This window comes from Ochotona princeps, chromosome 14 (assembly GCF_030435755.1).
Source record: "Ochotona princeps isolate mOchPri1 chromosome 14, mOchPri1.hap1, whole genome shotgun sequence".
Taxonomy (NCBI): domain Eukaryota; kingdom Metazoa; phylum Chordata; class Mammalia; order Lagomorpha; family Ochotonidae; genus Ochotona; species Ochotona princeps.
This window is the reverse complement of record NC_080845.1, coordinates 57,530,191-57,549,897: the sequence shown is the minus strand read 5'-3', so window position 1 is coordinate 57,549,897 and position 19,707 is coordinate 57,530,191. Positions and strand designations below refer to the sequence as shown.

Here is a 19,707-nt window from a genome sequence, read left to right as displayed (position 1 = left end):
GATCTTTTAGCCTGTTATTAGTTTTGTTCTTTAAATATACCTGGAAGTAATTTTAGACGTATTTATAAGTGGAAGTATTTAAAGGTTACCGAGTGTTGAGAAACATGTATTTGGTTATTATGAAAATGCAAATTAAAACTTCCCAAATATACTATAGAAAAAATACATATCTATAGTACAGAAAAGGAACAAAAACGCCTTCCTCCCCTTTTTTTAAATCCTGAGGTAAGAGCTAGTAAGCTTGAACTTTAATTTTAGCAGGTTAGAACAAGGAATCTTTTAGCATATCTAAAAATTAAAAGGGTTAAATGCCTAAGTTTTTAAGTCACTGGATTTCCTGGCCACTTCAATGGAGTCCGCCGTCATCGACCTGACCCCAACTGCAAGAGCAGAGCGCCGTAGGGACAGTTCCAGTGCTGAAATCTGACGTAATTCTTTGCGACACAGTTTTATGGGTGTGACACCATGTAGCTGTCCTGTGTTTCCTACTGGTTGAATCTGGGAGCACTGTCGACTGTGAGGTTTTGTAAAGTGATTTTCATCCATTTCTGTCTTATGCTCCTCACTCCCTTGCCCACTTGGAGGTGCTAGAGAGCTACACATGGGAAGTAACTCCCGGCCTTCTTCCTCAACTTTCTGAGGAGTTGGTGGTGGTCTCAGGCTGCTTGCAGAGCTGTCTGCTTGTCTCTCTCTCCCACTACAGGTCATCTTCTCAGTTCTGGATGCCCACTTTAATTCCTCTGAAACCATGCTCACTGCTGCTTCGGGATTCTCAGCTCTGTCTCCAGCGTTGTAATCTAAAATCCCCAAACCAGACAATTAGAGATTAGTTCCTCAGAATCAGTAATTTTAACCATAACATCCTAAAATAACTTCATTGTTATCACTTAACAGAATGTTTTTCAGGTTTGTTTTGCTAAATGATTTATTTCAGGCAAATATGTGACTATGAATTATTTCACATGTAGGCATTATGTAACTCAGGACTTTAATTATGGAATAAGTCTTATAGGAATTTTGATGCTTCCTGAAGACACAGGAATGCTGTGGGTGTCTGGTGCTTTCCCACACCCGCGCCCTACTGGGCTTGCTGTTGGTGAAGTCCAAACCCTGGCCAGATGCAGCTAGCCCTGGAGAACCCTGCCTGGACACCACCTCTCCTGAGGAACCCACGGCAATTGGCATCATGTGCATGAACACGTGGTATTGTTGGGCACTACCAAAATGGCAGGGTCCTGCTGTCCAGGTGGATGCTGGGTGGGCACTGCCACTTGTGCAATCAACTTGGAGGTGAGAGCATACTGCCTCCGTGGGGGAGCCCAGCTGGAATGAGTGATTTGAGGAAGAGATCAAGGCCTGAGATTCTGAAATCGTAGATTATCTGATGGCTTTTAGGAAATCCATGACTGAATGACAAATGAAGCCCAGTTTAACATATGTTGCTATATGTTTAGTGCACTTCCAGTCTTGTGAGGACAGTTTAAAACAGATTGTACATCGGAAGCTGCCAAGCCAAATGTGACCCATCATAGTAACAGCAGCTGGGGCAGAGCTGCCACTGCTCATTTAGCTTCCCTGGATCCAGTAGGCATTCTGGTTTGTACCTCTTGGTTTAAAACATGTGGATTTTATAGTTTTAAAAAAAAATCCTATGGGCCTGGTGCGATAACCTAGTGGCTAAATCCTTGCCTTACATGCCCAGGATCCCATATGGGTGTCAGTTTGTGTCCTATCTGCCCCACTTCCCATCCAGCTCCCTGCTTGTGGCCTGGGAAAGCAGTGGAGGACAGACCAAAGCCTTGGGACCCTGTACCTGCATGGGAGACCTGGAAGAAGCTCCTGGCTCCTGGTTTCCGATTGCAGCCACTTGAGTAATAAAGCAGAGGACCAAAGATTTTTCTCTCTCTCTCTTTGTGTATTTGCCTTTCCAATAAAAACAAATAAATCTTTAAAAAAATTCTCCATGAAGCAAAACACCTGAACCAGCAAAGGACATAGCTCCTCATGTGGAACTAAAGGGAATACAAAGTTGGCCACAGACTGTTGCAATTATTAGTCATCAGAAGGCTTGTGAAATTCCTGCTGTCCATGTCTGGAGAAGAAAGCAGACATCTTTTTTGGTGGGTTTTTTTTTTTTTTTTTGAAGATTTACTTTTACTGGAAAGTCAAATTTACAGAGAGAAGGAGATGCAGAAAGGTCTTCCATCTGCTGGTTCACTTCCCAAGTGGCCACAAAGGCTAGAGCTGAGCTGATTTAAAACCAGCCAGGAGCTTCTTCTGGGTCTCCCATGTGGATGCAGGGTCCCAAGGCTTTAGGCCATCCTCCACTGCACTCCCAGACCATAAGCAGGGAGCCAGATGGAAGTAGAGCAGCAGGGACATGAACCGGGGGGGGGAGCCCATCTGAGATCCCTGCAGTGAGGATCTAGCCACTAGGGAGGTTATTACGCCAAGCCCCAACACCTTACTTTTTTTTTTTTAATTATTTATTATTTAACTTCAGTAATTACATTGTATTATGTGACACAATTACATAGGTACTTGGGTTCTCCCCACCCCTCCCCAAACCCTCCCACCATGGTGGATTCCTCCACCTTGTTGCATAACCACAGCTCAAGTTCAGTTGAGATTCCCCCATTGCAAGCGTATACCAAACCTAGAGTCCAGCATCTTATTGTCCAGTCAAGTTCAACGTCTTCTTAGGTATACCCTCTCTGGTGTGAAGACAGAGCCAGCAGAGTATCATCCCCGTCAATTCCAACATCTTACTTTAACCACCCTAGAGGTCGCCACATGGAGATCCCCAGTGGACATCACAATATTCACCAAAACCCCCTGATTCTTCACAACAGAAAGTTTCTCTCTTCTGGAATTTTATTTGAATAAAGTAAATAAATTAGAAAAAGATTAGTTTGTTCAAAGTTTCATAGTTTTACAAAAAGAAACAGTTGAGTTTTACCCCAGATCTTCTGAACCCAGTATCCTCACATAGTTTTGTAGTAAGTTTTGTGTAAGTGGACACAAGGAAAATTTTGAATATTTGAGTGAGCAAATAGAGACTGTCTATTTAAGCGGAGTTAAAATTTACTTATTTGAGAGACAGAGCCCCTTCTCCATTTTCTAGTACACACTCTACACGTCAGCAATGGCCACCACCGGGTCAGTTTAAAGCCAGGAGCTAAGAGCTCACTCCAGATTTTCCATGTGGCAGCAGGGACCAGATTACTTGAGCCATCATCCGATGCCTTTTACGGACTACACTGGTATGAGGCAGGGTTCACGTGGAGCCTGGTACTAAACCTAGAATTCTAACATGCAAGCAATGCAGATGTCCTCCTTGTTCTTTTAACTGCTGGGCGATGACTGTCTTCCTAAACTCATTTTATTCTTTATGAAGTAGTTTATAAAGTACCCTTTGAAGTATAGTGAAAATATGAAAGGAACTAGGTAAAAATCTAAGAAAGGTTATTGGGGATGTTTTTCCTGTATTTAAGAGTTTCTATAATGACTGTAAGGATTTTCAAAATGTCCATAGAAATGAATATTATGAAAAGACCATAGTCAATATTTTTGCACCAAAATAAACCAACCTTTTTATAAAAAAAAAAGTGTATTTATTAGAAAGTAGAGCAACACGAGATAGGGAGACTCACTACCCAAATGGCCACAAGTCAGGTCTGATGCAGGGGTCAGTAATTTCATCTGGGTCTCCCACATGGGTGTTAGGGACCCAGTTACACAGGCTATCCTCTGGTGCTCTCTCAGGACCATTAGTAGGGAACTGCATCAGAAGCAGAGTAGTTGATACTCTTAATTCTGGGGTGCAGGCATTACAGGTGGTAGCCCAACCCACTGTACCACACTAACCCTTTAACTTATCATTCACTTGTTGTTGCTTCATTCCTTTTAGCTAAGATCAAGTGTAATGCAATTTTCCCATAAACTTTATGAAGTATCCTTGTAAATTCCTTCTTACATCCAATTTTTGAAAGTATTTAAAATGTTTCTAAGTAAAACAGCAAGTTAACTGAAGTAATATATATATATTTTTTGGCAGGAAAGGCACTTTTATTTACTCATCAGATTTTTTTTTAATAATCTTACTTAACTGATTAGGGTACAAAGGGTCAAGGGCTACAGGGTGAAAGTGGGTAAGACCATTTTCAACACTGTAATCAACACTAGACTTCCTAGAAAAATTGGTCAGATAGGTATGATCCTCGTATTATTTTAATAATCCTCCAAGATCTTTCCCATCCAGCTCCCTGCTTGTGGCCTGGGAGGGTAGTCAAGGACAGCTTGAAGCCTTGGAACCCTGCACCCAAGTGGGAAACCCAGAAGAGGCTCAGTGCTCCTGGCTTCGGATCAGCTCAGCTCCAGCCGTTGCGACCACTTGTGAATCGTCAGATGGAAGATCTTCCTCTCTGTCTCTCCTCCTCACTGTATATCTGACTTTGCAATAAAAATAAAGCTTTAAAAAAAATGAGACAGTTGCAAATTCCTATCTGCTGGTTTACCCGCCAGATGCCTAGAATGGCTGGGGCTGGACTAGGCCGGAACCAGAACTGGGAACTCAACCCAGGTTTTCCATTTGGTGCATGGAGAAAACCAATTCCTTGAGCCACCACCAGTGCTTCTGAAGGATCTACATTAGTATTAAGCTAGAACCAGGCATCAAAAATCCAGGTATTTTGATGTGGGTGTCTTTTTTTTTTTTTTTAAAGATTTATTTATTTTATTACAGTCAGATACACAGAGAGGAGGAGAGACAGAGAGGAAGATCTTCCATCCGATGATTCACTCCCCAAGTGAGCCGCAACGGCCGGTGCGTGCCGATCCGAAGCTGGGAACCAGGAACCTCTTCTGGGTCTCCCACATGGGTGCAGGGTCCCAATGCATTGGGCCGTCCTCGACTGCTTTCCCAGGCCACAAGCAGGGAGCTGGATGGGAAGTGGAGCTGCCGGGATTAGAACCGGTGCCCATATGGGATCCCGATGCATTTAAGGCGAGGACTTTAGCCACTAGGCCACGCTGCTGGGCCCTGATGTGGGTGTCTTAACTGTAAGATGAAATTCCTGCTCCTTGGGGCCAGTGCTGTGGCTTGACACGCTAATCCTCTCCCTGCTAGCACCAGCATTCCCATATGGGCACCGGTTCATGTCCCAGTTATCCTACTTCACATCTACCTTCCTGAACTCCGCACCCACATGGCAGACCAGGAAGAAACTTCTGGCTCTTGGCTACTGACTCCTGCTTCAGACTGACTTAATTTGGCCATTGCAGCTATCTGAGGAGTGAACCAGTGGATGGAAGATGATCTTTTTCAGTCTCTCCTTCTCTCTATAAATGTTTCTAAATAAATGAATTAAATACATCTTTAAAAAATCCCTACTCCTTGAAAGTGGATTTTTTTTTAGGTTTATTTGTTTAAAAGAGTGACAGAGAGGGAGAGACAGAGATCTTTAATCCAACAGATGGAGAGTGAACCAACAGATGGAAGATCTTTCTCTGTCCCCACTTCTCTCGATAAATCAGTCTTTCCAGTAAAATAAATCATTTTTTAAAGCTAAAATAGTCTTAAGTATATTGATCTTTATTTTTTTCAAGTGCTATTTCAAGTAGAAGTTTTAGCTGTATATTTCAGGCAAATTTCATATAAATGTTTGAGTTGTATTAGTAACGCTTTATGCATTACTATAATGGAAATTATTAAAGATTTACAAAAAGAAGGCAAATTTTTATCTGCTGGTTTACTCCCCAAATGGCTCCAATGGCTGGAGGGTGGAATCCTGAGCTTCTCCTGTCTCCCACCTGGGTGCTGGGGCCTAATGACTTGGCCATCCTTCACTTTTCCCCCTTAAGCAGCCATAAGCAGGAAGCTGGATCATAAGTGCAGCAGCAAGACTCAAACCATGTGGGATGTTGGCACCGCAGGCTGAGGCCTAACCTGCTTAACACCATGTGCAGGTCCTCACACTGAGAACTGCTGTTAGGTTTCTTTGGTAAGAGATGTAAGTTTATGTTGTGCCTCCATCATGAGATAACTTTGACACTTGAATGCTGGACCAGGAATCAGAAGAGGAAAGACTTTTAGAATGTGTTCTATTTAGTGTTCTGTTCATGAGAGGCTAGGCCTTCCTGCACCATATGGCTTCATCTATAAATAAAGTTAGCAGTGTGGGCATTTAGGGGCTGCAGTGATGACATCACACGCCACACTGCGGTGCCTGGCTTTCAGCCTTACTGTCACTTCCTCCAGCTTCCTGCTACTGCACACAGGGAAGCAGCACATACTGGCTCAAGTGACTGGATCCCTGCCAGCTACACAGGAGACCTGGACAGAGGCTCCAGCCCAGCCCAGCCCTAGCTGTCATGGGTATTCCAATGGATGGAAGATCACTCAATTAAACAAAAATAAAATAGGAATCAAAAATAAGGTTAGCAGACACCAGTCTACCCTGAGTTTGAGGGCTTAGTATCTGTGAAAATACCTATAATTGATAAATACAATGTAGCATTAGAATTGCTTTTTTAAAGCATTATTGTATTTTAAATTTTTTAAAAGTGTTAATTCTCCTAATCATACTCAGCATATGTCAATTATACAATTGGCATACAATTAAAAATTTTTAAATTATATTTAAATTAAAATTTTAAGATAATATTTAAAATATCTAATATATTAAATATATCTTGTATAATATATCAGACATTAAATATCACATATTATATAACATTACATATTATATTAATGTTTAAAATATTTAATATATATTAAATATTATATATTGTTATATATTATATATTCATATTTAATATATGGTCTCTTTATATATTATGTCTCCAATTTTAAGCAGTTTCCTTCAGAGGTACAAAATGGATGTTTATAGAAGTTTTTAAAGCCAGCTTTTCATAAACTATACTTCTCTAAAGGAAGATTACTTCCTTTATATAAACTATATTATTTTAGAAATGCTAATTTTTAATTAGTTTTCCTAAAGAGGGTAAATTTTAATAATAGAAAAATACTACCTTTATGGCACTTCTAACTTTTGCGAAGTTTTTGACATGTTTTATTTCATTTAGGAATGTGCCAATTCTATGTACCTAAAACAAATAATTCAGGAGAACATCTTTATCTCAACAATGAACATTATTATTTATTACTTTCCAGAGATAATGATATGAAGAGACCTTAGAAATATATATACTTTGATCTTTACTGTACATCTTTTTAATAATAAAAAGTTTAGTTTATCATAAAACTGGAAACCGTCAGCTATGTTACATTATAGAATTTAAAAATTAAGCAGTTATGAACTGCAAAGGCTCCTGGAACAGGACAGATAATAAGACTATTTCCTTGGCATATATACATTTATTATTCATTTACTTATGTGGTTTTGTCTTAAGAGAAAAAAAAGGAAAAATGTCGAAGTCAGTCAACCAAAAATATTACACTACTAATCAGCAATGATTTCACCAAAAGCTAGACAACCAGTGTGTGTGACAAGTGAACTCAAAGTCTTACTTTCCAGTGGTGCCAGCTGCCGTCGAACTGCTTCTCCTACCAGTTCTTTCAGTTTCTTCTTAAGATCTCTGCTAGTTTTCTTATAGAAATAGAGATCTTTTTCCAACTGCTGGATTTTATCCTCGTATGTTTTTAAAGTTTCCATAATGCCTTCTCCACCTTGCTCTATAAAATAGAAACTTACATGTAAAATCAACAGAGGATTCAAAATTATGGCTTAACAGGTAAAAGGGTCAGAAATATGTCCTTTGCATCTGTTACCCGAGTGCAATGGTTTTCAGCTACAATTTGGAATCTTCTACCTGTGCTATCTTTCAAAGCAATGAGTCCTTAGCCACCTTTTCTATCCTGCCCCCTACCGACCACCAGCTTTGCATGATGCCCAGGCCTTTCTGCTAGACTTCAAGTTCTGATGCTTGGGGCTCTATCCATCTGCTGCATTATACCTGATTTAATTTATAACAGTAGCTGGACTACGTGGAAATTCATAAGCCTAGCATTTAAAGGTACAAGAAATATATAGTCCAAAACCCCACAAAAACAAAATCTTTAGACTAGAAAAACTAAGTCACAAAGGAAAGCACCATGGATAAAAAGGAGGAATCAGAACTGGTAAAGCTCTAGTTTAGGCCACAATACAACAGCTTCCAATTAATATTTACAGATGTCTAATACTGTCCCCACTTGGTTATGTTTTAGAACCAATAACTGAAAAAGATGTGGCTCCCAAACTCACACTGGACTTAGATCCCTAAGTCCTGAGTGTTCAGGAGGCAGGCCCACTGGGAGGTCCTCACGGGGGACATGCTCTCAGAAGGATGTTGTTGTTAAGGGCTGGGCCTGTGTGATCCTCCCTCTGCATGTGCTACACCATGGCATCCTCGGACCTCACCAGAAGGTGGCCAGCTCATGAGGCCACCTGATCTCGGACTCTGAACCTGCAAAACAGCCAAAATAAGCATCCTTCCTTCATGAGTAGCTTGTTTAGTGACAAAAATCTCACTAATAACACTGACCTTCAGAAAATACTTCATACTTAACCTTCTACTAGCATCGCTATAAAATGGTCCTACTATGGGCCCAGCAGCGTGGCCTAGCAGCTAAAGTCCTCGCCTTGAGAACCCCGGGATCCCGTGTGGCCGCTGGTTCTGATCCCGGCGGCTCCGCTTCCCATCCAGCTCCCTGCTTGTGGCCTGGGGGGCGGTTGAGGACGGCCCAAAGCCTTGGGACACTGCGCCTGCGTGGGAGACCCGGAAGAGGTTCCAGATTCCCAGCATCGGATCGGCGCGCACCGGCCGTTGCGGCTCAATTGGGGAGTGAATCATCGGATGGAAGATCTTCCTCTCTGTCTCTCCTCCTCTCTGTATATCTGACTTTCCAATAAAAAATAAATAAATCTTTAAAAAAAAATATGTGAATACCCTAATAGTAAAGACAGCTCTCCCAGTATATGGTAACCAAAACATGTAAAGAAACTCTCTCTCTATTACACACACACACACACACACACACACACACAAAGCCTGAATAAATATTTATGGAAAATGGTTAATAAAGTATATTTATCTTGGAGCAAAATTTTTGAAAATCCATGCATATTAGGGATCTTCAAAAAGTTCACAGAAAATGCATATCAGGAAAAAACTATGCACGGATTCAAGAAACTTTTTGAATGTTTATGATCAGCTGCTTGAAAGAGCACCAGAGAAAGAGGGAGTGAAAGAGAAAGAGACAGAGGAAGACCTCTGATCTGCTGGTTTACTACCCAAATGTCCACAACAAACAGGGCTGGGCCAGGCTGAAGCCAGGAACATGAAACTCCAACTGGGTCTCCAACATGGGTGGCAGGGATCCAAGGACGTCAGTCACCATGTGCTCCTTCCTGGTGCTGCATTAGCAGGAAAGTGGATTGGAAATAAAGGAGCTGGTATTCAAACTGACACTCCACTATGGGGTGCAGGCATTCCAAACAGCCGCTTAAATTATTGGACCATATCAAACTTTACTGCACACTCAAAAAGAATTTTTTTTTTGCACCCAGGCAAACATTTTTAAATTCCGTTTTGCCGTGAACTTGCTGAAGTACCCTTGTACATCTTAGGCTTTTACATGATCAGATCCTCTCCTGTCCCTTCCACAATCCCCTACCTACGCAGTACCTTTGCTTAACTGATTAAAAGGGCAGTTACCTTTGAAGTGATGTAACAACAGCTGCATCTTTTGCTCATGTTCTTTTTGTTGTAGGGTTAATCTCCGATCACATTGCAATTTTAGGTATTCCAGTGCAGACTCCAACTCACGAACCATATTATCCCGTTCCAGAACCTTCATTTTAATCTCTTCATTCTCTAACTGTTGTTTTCGCTCAGCTTCTCGCAAACTAACCACCTACAAATACAAATTTTTGACCTTTTAAGTGTGTCTAGTAACCTAAAATAATACATTGATTTACTTAGGCTATGTACAAATGATTTTTCTTACTTTCTCAAATAGGTGGGTATTTCAGAATGTTCATGGAAAATGGAATTAATAGATTTTTAATTAATTTTTGGAATTAACAGATTTTTTGAATCAAAAAAGTTTTGAGTCTAAAACTTTGAGACCCATACATAATTCTGTAAAACTATGCATTTCATGAACCTTTTGAAGAACCCTCATATAGATGGAATAAAATTTTCTTACACAAAATTTTTCAGGTTTTTTGTTTTGTTTTGTTTTTAAAAACTGTATGAGAAAGTCAGAGACAGACACAGATCGTCTGTCCACTGCCTCACTCCCCAGGGCTCCCAACAGCCAAATCTGGGTGGGCCAAAACAGGAGCCTGGAATATGATCCATCCTGTAATGAGACCAGGGCCCAAGAACTTCAGTTGTCACCTGCTATATCTCAGGGTGTGCATTAGAAGGGCCAGGACACCAACACAGGCATTCTCAAAGGGGATGCATAAATTTATCTTTTAATTTCACTTTTGCCAAATGTTCTGAAGTGCTCTTGTCTAAGTGATTCCTGCAAGGTATTGGATCCAAAGGCAATGCTTAGGACCTATTCACATAATAACCTCATAGCCATTTGAATTTGTTGTGATTCAGATTTTCTTTCTTTTTTTTTTTTTTTCATATAAATGGCAGGGACTTGAATACTTGGGCCATCATTCACTATCATTTAGGGTCCACTAACAGAAATCTGGCAGAGTATTAGCACAGACTTGAAAATGAGTGTCCCAAGCAGCTGCTTAACCCACTGCAGCACACATTGCCCAGCAACACTTTCCTTTCCCATACAATGTTGTTCAATAAGCAGTCCTCCATGATTTCTTAGATGTGTTTGTTGTAGTTTACATTTTATATTGCTATAACTCTATTTCTCTATACTAACTGGATTTTGAGCTGCTAACAACTCTTTGTAACATCTAGATAATTCTCAGTTTCAGCTCCAAAATGGGTATTAGAAGTGACACTTTAAAAACTATAAGCATAGTTCAGTTTCAAATCATGTATATTAATCTAATAATATTCTTTACAGAAAACAACTAACTTCCAAAGAATTCTCAGGGACAAAGGATTCACCAGTCTTGCCAAGGCATCTTGTGGTAAGAGCCCTTGCTTTAAAGGTACCACAGGAGTCATCCAAGGCAGGGGCAATACTTCTCCATTTTCCTTTCCTGCAGATACCTGCAACAGGATACACTGTCACCAGCTTATTGCTGATAGCGGTCAACCAAGAGGTGACTGCTGGAAATATTTTCATCTATGTTTTATAGGTTTAGAAAATTTATTTAAGGTATCAAAGGTCTTGAAAAATGTCAGGAAAATATGTATTATGAAAAATCTTCATGAATTTCAAAATTTGTCCCATCAAAATAAATGATCTTTTAATTCAACTTTTCCACAAACTTTCTGTAGTACCCTCATATCCTATAAGGAAAAGACATTTGATAGTAAACAAGTTAAGTGAACCAAGTTTTAGAGAAAAGATGAGTTATCAGTAAATATCACTGTTATGAAACAGGTGTCAAATTCATATAAAATTTTAATCAGCTTAAACACATTCAGGTTAGAAAAATCTCTTGTTGTCTTTCCCATTGATGTGCCATTTCACCTGCTCAGCTCACCATGATGATGACCATGTAGTATTCCTAAATTCTAACACAAATGAAGGCAGGGAATCAGAACTTAAACAGCCCTTGATTTGTCATGAATACTGCCTGCATGGCAACATCCAAAACTAGAAACATCCAGGAAGTAATAAGGAATCTAATTTAAATTCCTTGGTGCGTAAAATTATATTCAAAGGTCTTCTATTGCAAGGCCCTCCAACTTTTTATAAAAGTTCATTTGAACAGCAGCATGACAGACAGAATGATCCATCTGCTAGTTCTCTCTCCAAAATATTGATTACAGCTGGAGCCTATACAAGGCCAAAGCCAGTCACTAGGAGCTCAGTTCAGGACCTCAGTGTGGTTGACAGGCACCCACACATTGAGCAGTTCATCTGCCTCTGAGGGTGCACATCAGACAGAAGTGAAGTGAGGACTGAACTTCTAGCTGCTGGTAAGTGAAGGTTTCCCGGGTGGCAGTTTAACATGTTGTGCCAACCACAACAACCACATCCTATGGCCCTCCACCTTAAAGTCAGGCCCACATATTTGCATAATCACAAAACTTTCGTAAGATTACATTAGTATTACAAAGAGACAAGCTGCTTAAATTGTAGCTACATAATCACTCCTTTAGCCTTTTGACTTATTAAAAAATAAATATAGGCAATACAGTAGTTCTCATGGTAAAATGGAATTTAGAAGTTTATTTTGGCACAAAAAAACCCCTGAAATCCACAAACAGCTTTTTTTTTCCATGAACTTTTTGGAGGCCCCTTGTAGGCACAGATTTCTAAAACCTTGTGGCAAAGTAAACTTATCTTTAAATTCTATTTCCCATGAACTATTTGAAGTTTCCTTGTATAAGCATCTTGATTACTCTAAATAAGGAAAACAAACCTTATTGAAATATCTGAAAAGAATAGCTCTAGTTTCAGCAGGATTCAAGCAAACTAGCCTTTCCAAGACATTCGCTTCACTGTGGGAGAGGTTTCGGATTGATGCTCTGAGTGAGTTCTGTCGACTCTGGATACTTTCATTCTTGTATTCAATTGCAGCTTCCAAAGCTTCAATCTCTTCTTCAAGTTGGAAAAGAAAATGTTCTTCCTAGATACAATTCAAAAGAAACCACTCATTTTAAATGAAACAGTAAAAGTTGAAATTTGTCATATACTCAGATTATACTTAATGGTATTTCAGTCTAAAGGACACTGCTATTTGATCAAATTTTAGGAAAATAATGTTTGAGTGCTTGCTGTACTATATAAACACATATGATCACTGAATCCTCCCAACAAAAATAAAATGAAAGCAGTAGACATTTGGTGAGGTTCTGTAATGTTCTAAGGACATACAGCAGGTGTTCATCACTGAATCTGAGGAATATACTCCAAGCCTCAGCCAGGCCTCAGCTCCTGGGGTAGCAGTGCTGTCAGCCTGCTTTCCTCCTGACACCCTGGAGTGCGTATTCCAGGTCAGTAACACAACTCCTGAGATCCAGGGGTCCCCTGCTGTCCCCTGCAAAGATCTGTGAGACAAACTGGAAAATGTTCATTATATAAAAAAAATGTATATGTGGATTCCAAAATTGTCTGAAAAGAAATTGTACCAAAATAAATTTCTCTTTTAATCCAATTTTCCATGAACTTTTGAACCATGCTTATATATTGCTAACAGGAATAGAAGGAAAATTTTACTAAATTATTAAGAACCAGTCACCCAGGGGCAGTGTTGTGGTACAGCCTGTTTTAGATGCCCCATGGGATGCCTACATCCGCATCAGGGTGCTGGTTCAAGTCCCTATTCCACTTGTGACTCAGTTTCCTGCTAACTCACCTGGAAGGCAACAGATGATGGTCCCTGCCATTCAAGCTGGAGAAGTGCTTGGAGTTCTGGCCCTGGCTTTACTATGATCCAATCCTAGCTCTTGTGGGTATCTGGGGAATGAATACTGCAATGGAAGATCTATCTTCCCTGTTACTCTGACTTTCCAATAAATTAAAAATCTCTTAAAAGAAGTGTTATTCACAAAAAAAGAGAAAGAAACAGTAATCTGAGGAGTCTCCAGAGAAAGCCACAGTATGACAGCAAAAAAAAAAAAAAAAAAAAAAAGCAATGAGGCTCAAGAACATCAAATATTTCATAAGATTCCTATGAAATGTTAGTAGGAAAAGACATTAAAAATGGTGGAAGCATTTTTTTTTCATATAATAGAGATTTCCTTTATAAGAAAAAACAAAAACAAAAACAAAAAAACAACCCTGAATCCCTGCTCGAAAACCTGTCAGTTTTTTCAACTACCCTAATTTAGGTTGTTTACGGGATCCAAATCTAAAAGGAATGACTTCAGACTGGTGAGGTCTGGATATACGTTTCTGTACACCTATGCCAGCTGTGGAGCTTGCCTAAATTTATGGTTCCTCAAACTGTCTTCCAATCCTGTTTTTCTGTTACTGACCACAGAACCTGTCATATAGCTTGCACCCAGTGTCTTTTGAGCAAGTTAATGAAGGAAGAGGTGAAAAAATAAAAGTATGATCAAAAAAGTTTATGGGAACATTCAATTATAGATAAGCTTATTTTAGTGTAAAAACTTCTTGAAATTTATGTAGTTTTTTATCATAATAGATTATTTCCATGAACTTCCTAATGACACTTTGTTTTTTCATATATTGTTGGTAATGTGAGTGCATTTCTTTGCACTCTTCCTCCCCAGGCATCTGAAATGAAAATAATGAGAATAACGAATTTACATTTAATCTAAGGAATAAAGTGACTTCCAGAGCTCAGGGAACTGGTATGTAATGTAATAACGTATTCTAGTGAGAGAACACATAAACTTATTTTTATAAATCACTATGAAATCTTAAAGAGCCATCTTGAAAAATGCTCAACCGTTTTATTTCTCTGTGTAATTACTGTCAGGAATCTGAGGATTTGATAATTGTTCCAAAGGGGACAAAATGACATTCATTTTTTTAAAGGAAAAAAAGCCTTAAGTACTGAAAGGTACTGAGGTGGATAACTGAAAGGAACCACAAAATAAAAGTGAATTATCAAAAAAATACTTAACCTTTGAATTTATATGATTATTCTATTTTACCAAAACTAGTGTGAAAAGCTTTACTGCCAACTGTTCAGTGTAAATTTAGTGTCCACAGTCATGGAAGTACTGAGATGTGACTTCCTAACATCTCACCTGCTGCAGCGAAGCTACCACATTTAACAGTATGTGGTTGGTTACCTGACATCTTAGTAACAGGTGTAAGCTGACAGAAGACATGGTCATGGGAAACTTTCCAGGATGAAAAATTTGCCCAAGCACAAACCACAGATGATCAAGAATTGGCTATGCTTTATCAAGGAGTCCTGGTTTTCAAAGTACTGTGTACAAAGGAGCTTGATAAAATTTAAATTTTGATTGAATGGGCCTAGGTGAGACCTAAAAATATCTGCATTTCTCATGTGATGTTTGTAGAAAATTGTTGGGTAATCCTTTCTTAGTGTAAAATCTTTTTATCACCTCCCATAAACCAATATTATTAGGGAAAATATGATTTATTGCGAAAGAGAAATATAATTCTAAAATGAATATCAAAATAACCAATCCACCCAGTTTTTACTGCTGTCCTGTGTCACTTCAGAATCCCACGTCTCTGATCTGTTGCTACTGACTCATCTCCTGGGGTATATTAATCTGGACTTTCAGACAGTCGGATGCTCAGAGGCTGCTTAACAACACTGAGACCAACCAACCACGTGGACAGGTACACAGAAGATCATGTGACTGAATGGAACCCCAAGAGGTGCAGGAGGGCCATCATTCTCTCCAACAATCCACTGTAGCTGCTAAATAAGTGTATCATATGCTGTCTTACAGTTGCCACCAATCCATACATAGTGGGTTTTTTTTCTTAAATGTTTTTCATTCTTTTTATCGTTTTTGTTCTTATTTTTTTTTTACTTTTCATGATTCATTCCCATAGGCTCAGGGATTTCCCCTTCCACCCTCTTGCTCCCCTTTCCCTCCCCCACTCCTGGTTTTCTCCTATATTATTACAATAGTGTAGTCCTTCAAGAACAGAAGTCCGTCATTCTGCTATTTAAGTGTATCATGACATTGTAGGTATAGATAAAAAAAAGTCCACTATTCTACTGTCAAGATACATTTAACGGTCTCACTGGGAGTCTGAAGAAGAGGAAGACATGAGGGGGGAAGTTACAGATATACATTAATTCAATCCTCAAATTCCCATTACAGTAGGGATCAGGCTAGGCAGAAGCTGGGAACTGAGAATTCAAGCCAGGTCTCCTCCATGAATGGTAGGGACACAACGACTCGGTCACCACCTGCTGCCTACCAGAAGCCACATTAGCAGGAAGCTTGAGCCCAGCTGAGTTCAGGAACTCCCACATAGGGCACTAGCATCCTAACTAGTGCCTTAACTGTTAGGCCAGATGTCCACAATCAACCCCACCACAATGTTCATGAAATATAATCCTAAATGTTTCTTGACAATAATGTTTCCTATCTTTCTGGAATCATACTTTGCTCATTCCTGTCTCCACACCTTATTCAACAGTATTCTACCTAAAATGACCTTCTTGTTTTTGTAATCTAGCTCAAGGTTCCACTTCACCTCAGCTGCATTGATGAACTGTCCTCCAATCACTGTGCTGCTTTGCATAAATAATGTGATACGATAGCTTTATTACATTATGTATAACTTACTTTTTTATACTTTTAGGATTTAGAGTTTACTAGCTTTCTTTTCTCAGCTTGTGAATATCCCAAGGGAAGGATAATACAATACTTTTAAAATTTCTTCTATAGGGCTTACCAGCAGTCCTGAAAAGGAAGAGTACCTCCAGTACCTAAAGTTTCATGTACATGGGCTCTTCTGCCTTACCATCTACAAGCCTGGGGCTCCAATTTCTGAGAGCAGCCTGACTTTATGATCTTCAGCACCAACCACCCTATCCGAGTTACATTACAGAGCAGAGTGGGAAAGGTATATAATGTCCTTCAATGCCACTATCCTTTCTCCTATTCTCAACTAACCCCCGAATGTCCTCTGACTTGATCCAATATAAAACATTACAAGAGTCAGCAAGGTGAGTGATTTTTAGCTATTTATCTTCTTTCAGCTATTTTCCCTTTCTTTGGGAAGGGCTGGGAAATAAACAATAAATATTTGCAGAGAAAATTCAGGCTCAAAAGATTCAAAAGGTACAGGTCCCATTAACAACTGAGCTTAAAAAAGACAAAGTCTGGGACAATCTGAGCGCCAACAAACGAATCATTTTTTACACATGGTTAAAAAAAAACACTGAGAAGAGGAGCCATATGTTTTCCTAAATGAAAACTGTAGCTGAGAAGTATTTTACAAAAATTTGAATTTTGTGCCTTTTACTTGGCTGCAGTGTGGAACATGATCTCAAACGATGAGTCTTTCTCAATCAAGGTTTCATGGAAAGAATGAACCCTTCATGCCCTGGGAGTCACTGTCTGTAACAGACTGCTAAGGCAGGTGGTGCCCTCCTGGAAGAGCTGAGAACTCGACATCATTCTGTGCTCTGTGATTTCAGTCGAGCGACCCCAGCCAGGTTCAGCTAACTCCTCCCAATACCTTGCAAGGCTCAAAGAGGCCATGACCAAGGACCACCATGTGAGCATGTCTCAGTCCTTGGTCAGATCAGGTTTATGGTGCTAAAGAGGTGCCAAGTGAACTCATTACATCTGACAAAGTCTCAAGGAAACGAAGTTGAGCAGATTTATCACTTTATGGTTATGTGACAGAGACCGAGGACATCACCCAAGAGAATCATCGTCGTACAGCACCTCCAGTTCCAAGGAGTACTGACTTACTTCGGGTGATAACGTGCGACCGCTTTGAAGTTTTTCATCCACACTGTCTCTTCGTTTCTGGAGCTGATCTTTTTCTTTCTGCAGGGCTTGCACTTGTTCTAAAATCTTTACTTTGTCTTCAGCTGTGCTGCCCTGGAGCTGTATACTCTTTTCAGATAACTCTTCATCCAGCAAGTCTAGGCGAGTTGATATTTTCAAACTATCTGTGTTTAAGGCCTATGGAGACAAAACCCACCAGAGAACCCAAAACAGTTACTAGAAAACCAGACTGCACATAAACTGGAGAAAACTGCATGGATATGTTTTTAGTTTCATATTAATGTTTTCTCTTATGAGTTTTTTTAGGGAGGAGAGGATTTTTACTTTCAAAAAGGTTTAATGGTATTTTTCTAAAAAGTGGATTCAAACTTTGAATTTACTACCAAGAATTGGTTTTGGTAGTTTTGGAAAGCAGAATTTTTGGTTTTTATATTTTCTAAACTGAATTTTAAAATTTGTTACACTATAGAATTATATTACAATTTCCTAGAGGTTGAAATTTGTTGGGTTTAAACATGTAAGTAGTTTGTTTAAACATTCAATTTTTTACTTTAATTTTGGTTAGAAAACACGGCAAGATTAATGGAAACACTCATTATGGCCTAACTTAAGAAAAATTATACTACATTTTTGTGACTTCAATTATAGACAGCCATAATAGAAATGTACAGAGTGACATAAGGTTTGTGGTTTTTAGAAGAGCACTCTGTGTCCCAGCTGTTCATCTCAGGCCCCGTCCCAGAAACAGCCTCCTGTCTTGCTGTTTCTTTTTGATGTTATGATACATGTTTGAAAATAACACTATCAATTTTAGATACCATCCATTAAATGGGTGAGATAGGGCCCGGTGGCATGGCCCAGTGGCTAAAGTCCTCGCTTTGAACGCGCCAGGATCCCATATGGGCGCCGGTTCTAATCCTAGCAGCTCCACTTCCCATCCAGCTCCCTGCTTGTGGCCTGGGAAAGCAGTCAAGGGCAGCCCAAAGCATTGGGACACTGCACCCGCATGGGAGACCTGGTTCTCGGCTTCGGATCGGCACAGCACCGGCCGTTGCAGCTCACTTGGGGAGTGAATCATTGGACGGAAGATCTTCCTCTCTGTCTCTCCTCCTCTCTGTATATCTGACTTTGTAATAAAAATAAATAAATCTTAAAAAAAAAATGGGTGAGATAAGGATTCAGCCCTCTTGTATCTTCTCTACTTCATTCTTGCAGTATGTTCATTACAGTTTTTAGTTAAATCAGTGTGCATTTATATTACCATCATTTTATAGTGACTTTGTGACTCCTCCAAGCTCAACTGTAGCCCCAGGTTCCATATTCTGTGGATTCAACCAACTGCAGATTGAAAATATTCATACAAAAATACTGTAGCTTTGCTCATCATTCCCCAAATAATACCACATAACTATTTCTATAGCATTTACACTAAGTTAGGTATTTAAAGTAATCTAATTTATGTGGGAGGGTTGTGTATGTTACATGAAAATAGTGTCATTTAATTTACAGGACTTGCACATCCATAGAATATGGTATCCTTGTGTTCCTGGAGCTAATCAACTGTGGCTACAGAGGGACCAATCTGTTGTGCATTTATCTGAAACCCCTTTTTTTGTATGTTTTTATAAACTCTCCAGAAGCACAAAATTCCTCTCAACATTTTTCCCACTTATTAATCCCTTATTTTGGGAAACATTCATCTGGCTTAATCTGCCTGCTCTAAATTGGTTGTCCAGGAATTTCTTTTTGGTATTTCCTGGGAATTTCCAGGTTGGGTCATGTTTTCAGCATCATCTGTCTTTTTATAATTTATGCCCTTATGAAGCGCACCTTCTTACAATAGTTTTTTAAAGTCAGCCTTGACTGAATATAATTTTTCAAACCTTAAAATGTCCTAATTTCTACTTTCAAATCTGATTGTTTGGCTAAGAATGGAATTACTGCTTGGAAGCCACTTTCCTCATGAGTTTGAAGATTGCTGCAGGTCTTTTAACTAGCTCATTCCCCCAAATGTGTCTAACAGGTAGGGCTGGACCAGACTGAAGCCAGGAGCCTGGAACTTAGCCTCCCAAGTTGAGGACAGAAATGCAAGTACTTGAACCATTACCTGCTGTCTCCTAGGGCGTGCATTAGCAGGAAGGCAGCTCAGGTACCCCAAGAAGCATCCAAACT

General features: G+C 39.6%; 1 protein-coding gene across 3 annotated transcripts in view; it reads right to left on the bottom strand.

Annotated features, from left to right (window-relative positions):
• Positions 1 to 226: 226 nt before the first annotated feature.
• KIF27 (kinesin family member 27) overlaps positions 227 to 19,707 on the bottom strand; it is an 82,360-nt gene continuing 62,879 nt past the window's right edge. For all 3 annotated transcript variants that reach the window (XM_058672617.1, XM_058672616.1, XM_058672618.1), the window contains 5 exons: positions 17,497 to 17,712; positions 12,528 to 12,734; positions 9,721 to 9,919; positions 7,532 to 7,696; positions 227 to 797 (listed from right to left, as the gene is read on the bottom strand). In XM_058672617.1, coding sequence (XP_058528600.1) covers positions 313 to 797; positions 7,532 to 7,696; positions 9,721 to 9,919; positions 12,528 to 12,734; positions 17,497 to 17,712 — 1,272 coding nt within the window. In that variant the 3' untranslated portion in view covers positions 227 to 312. The remainder of the gene's footprint in view (positions 798 to 7,531; positions 7,697 to 9,720; positions 9,920 to 12,527; positions 12,735 to 17,496; positions 17,713 to 19,707) is intronic.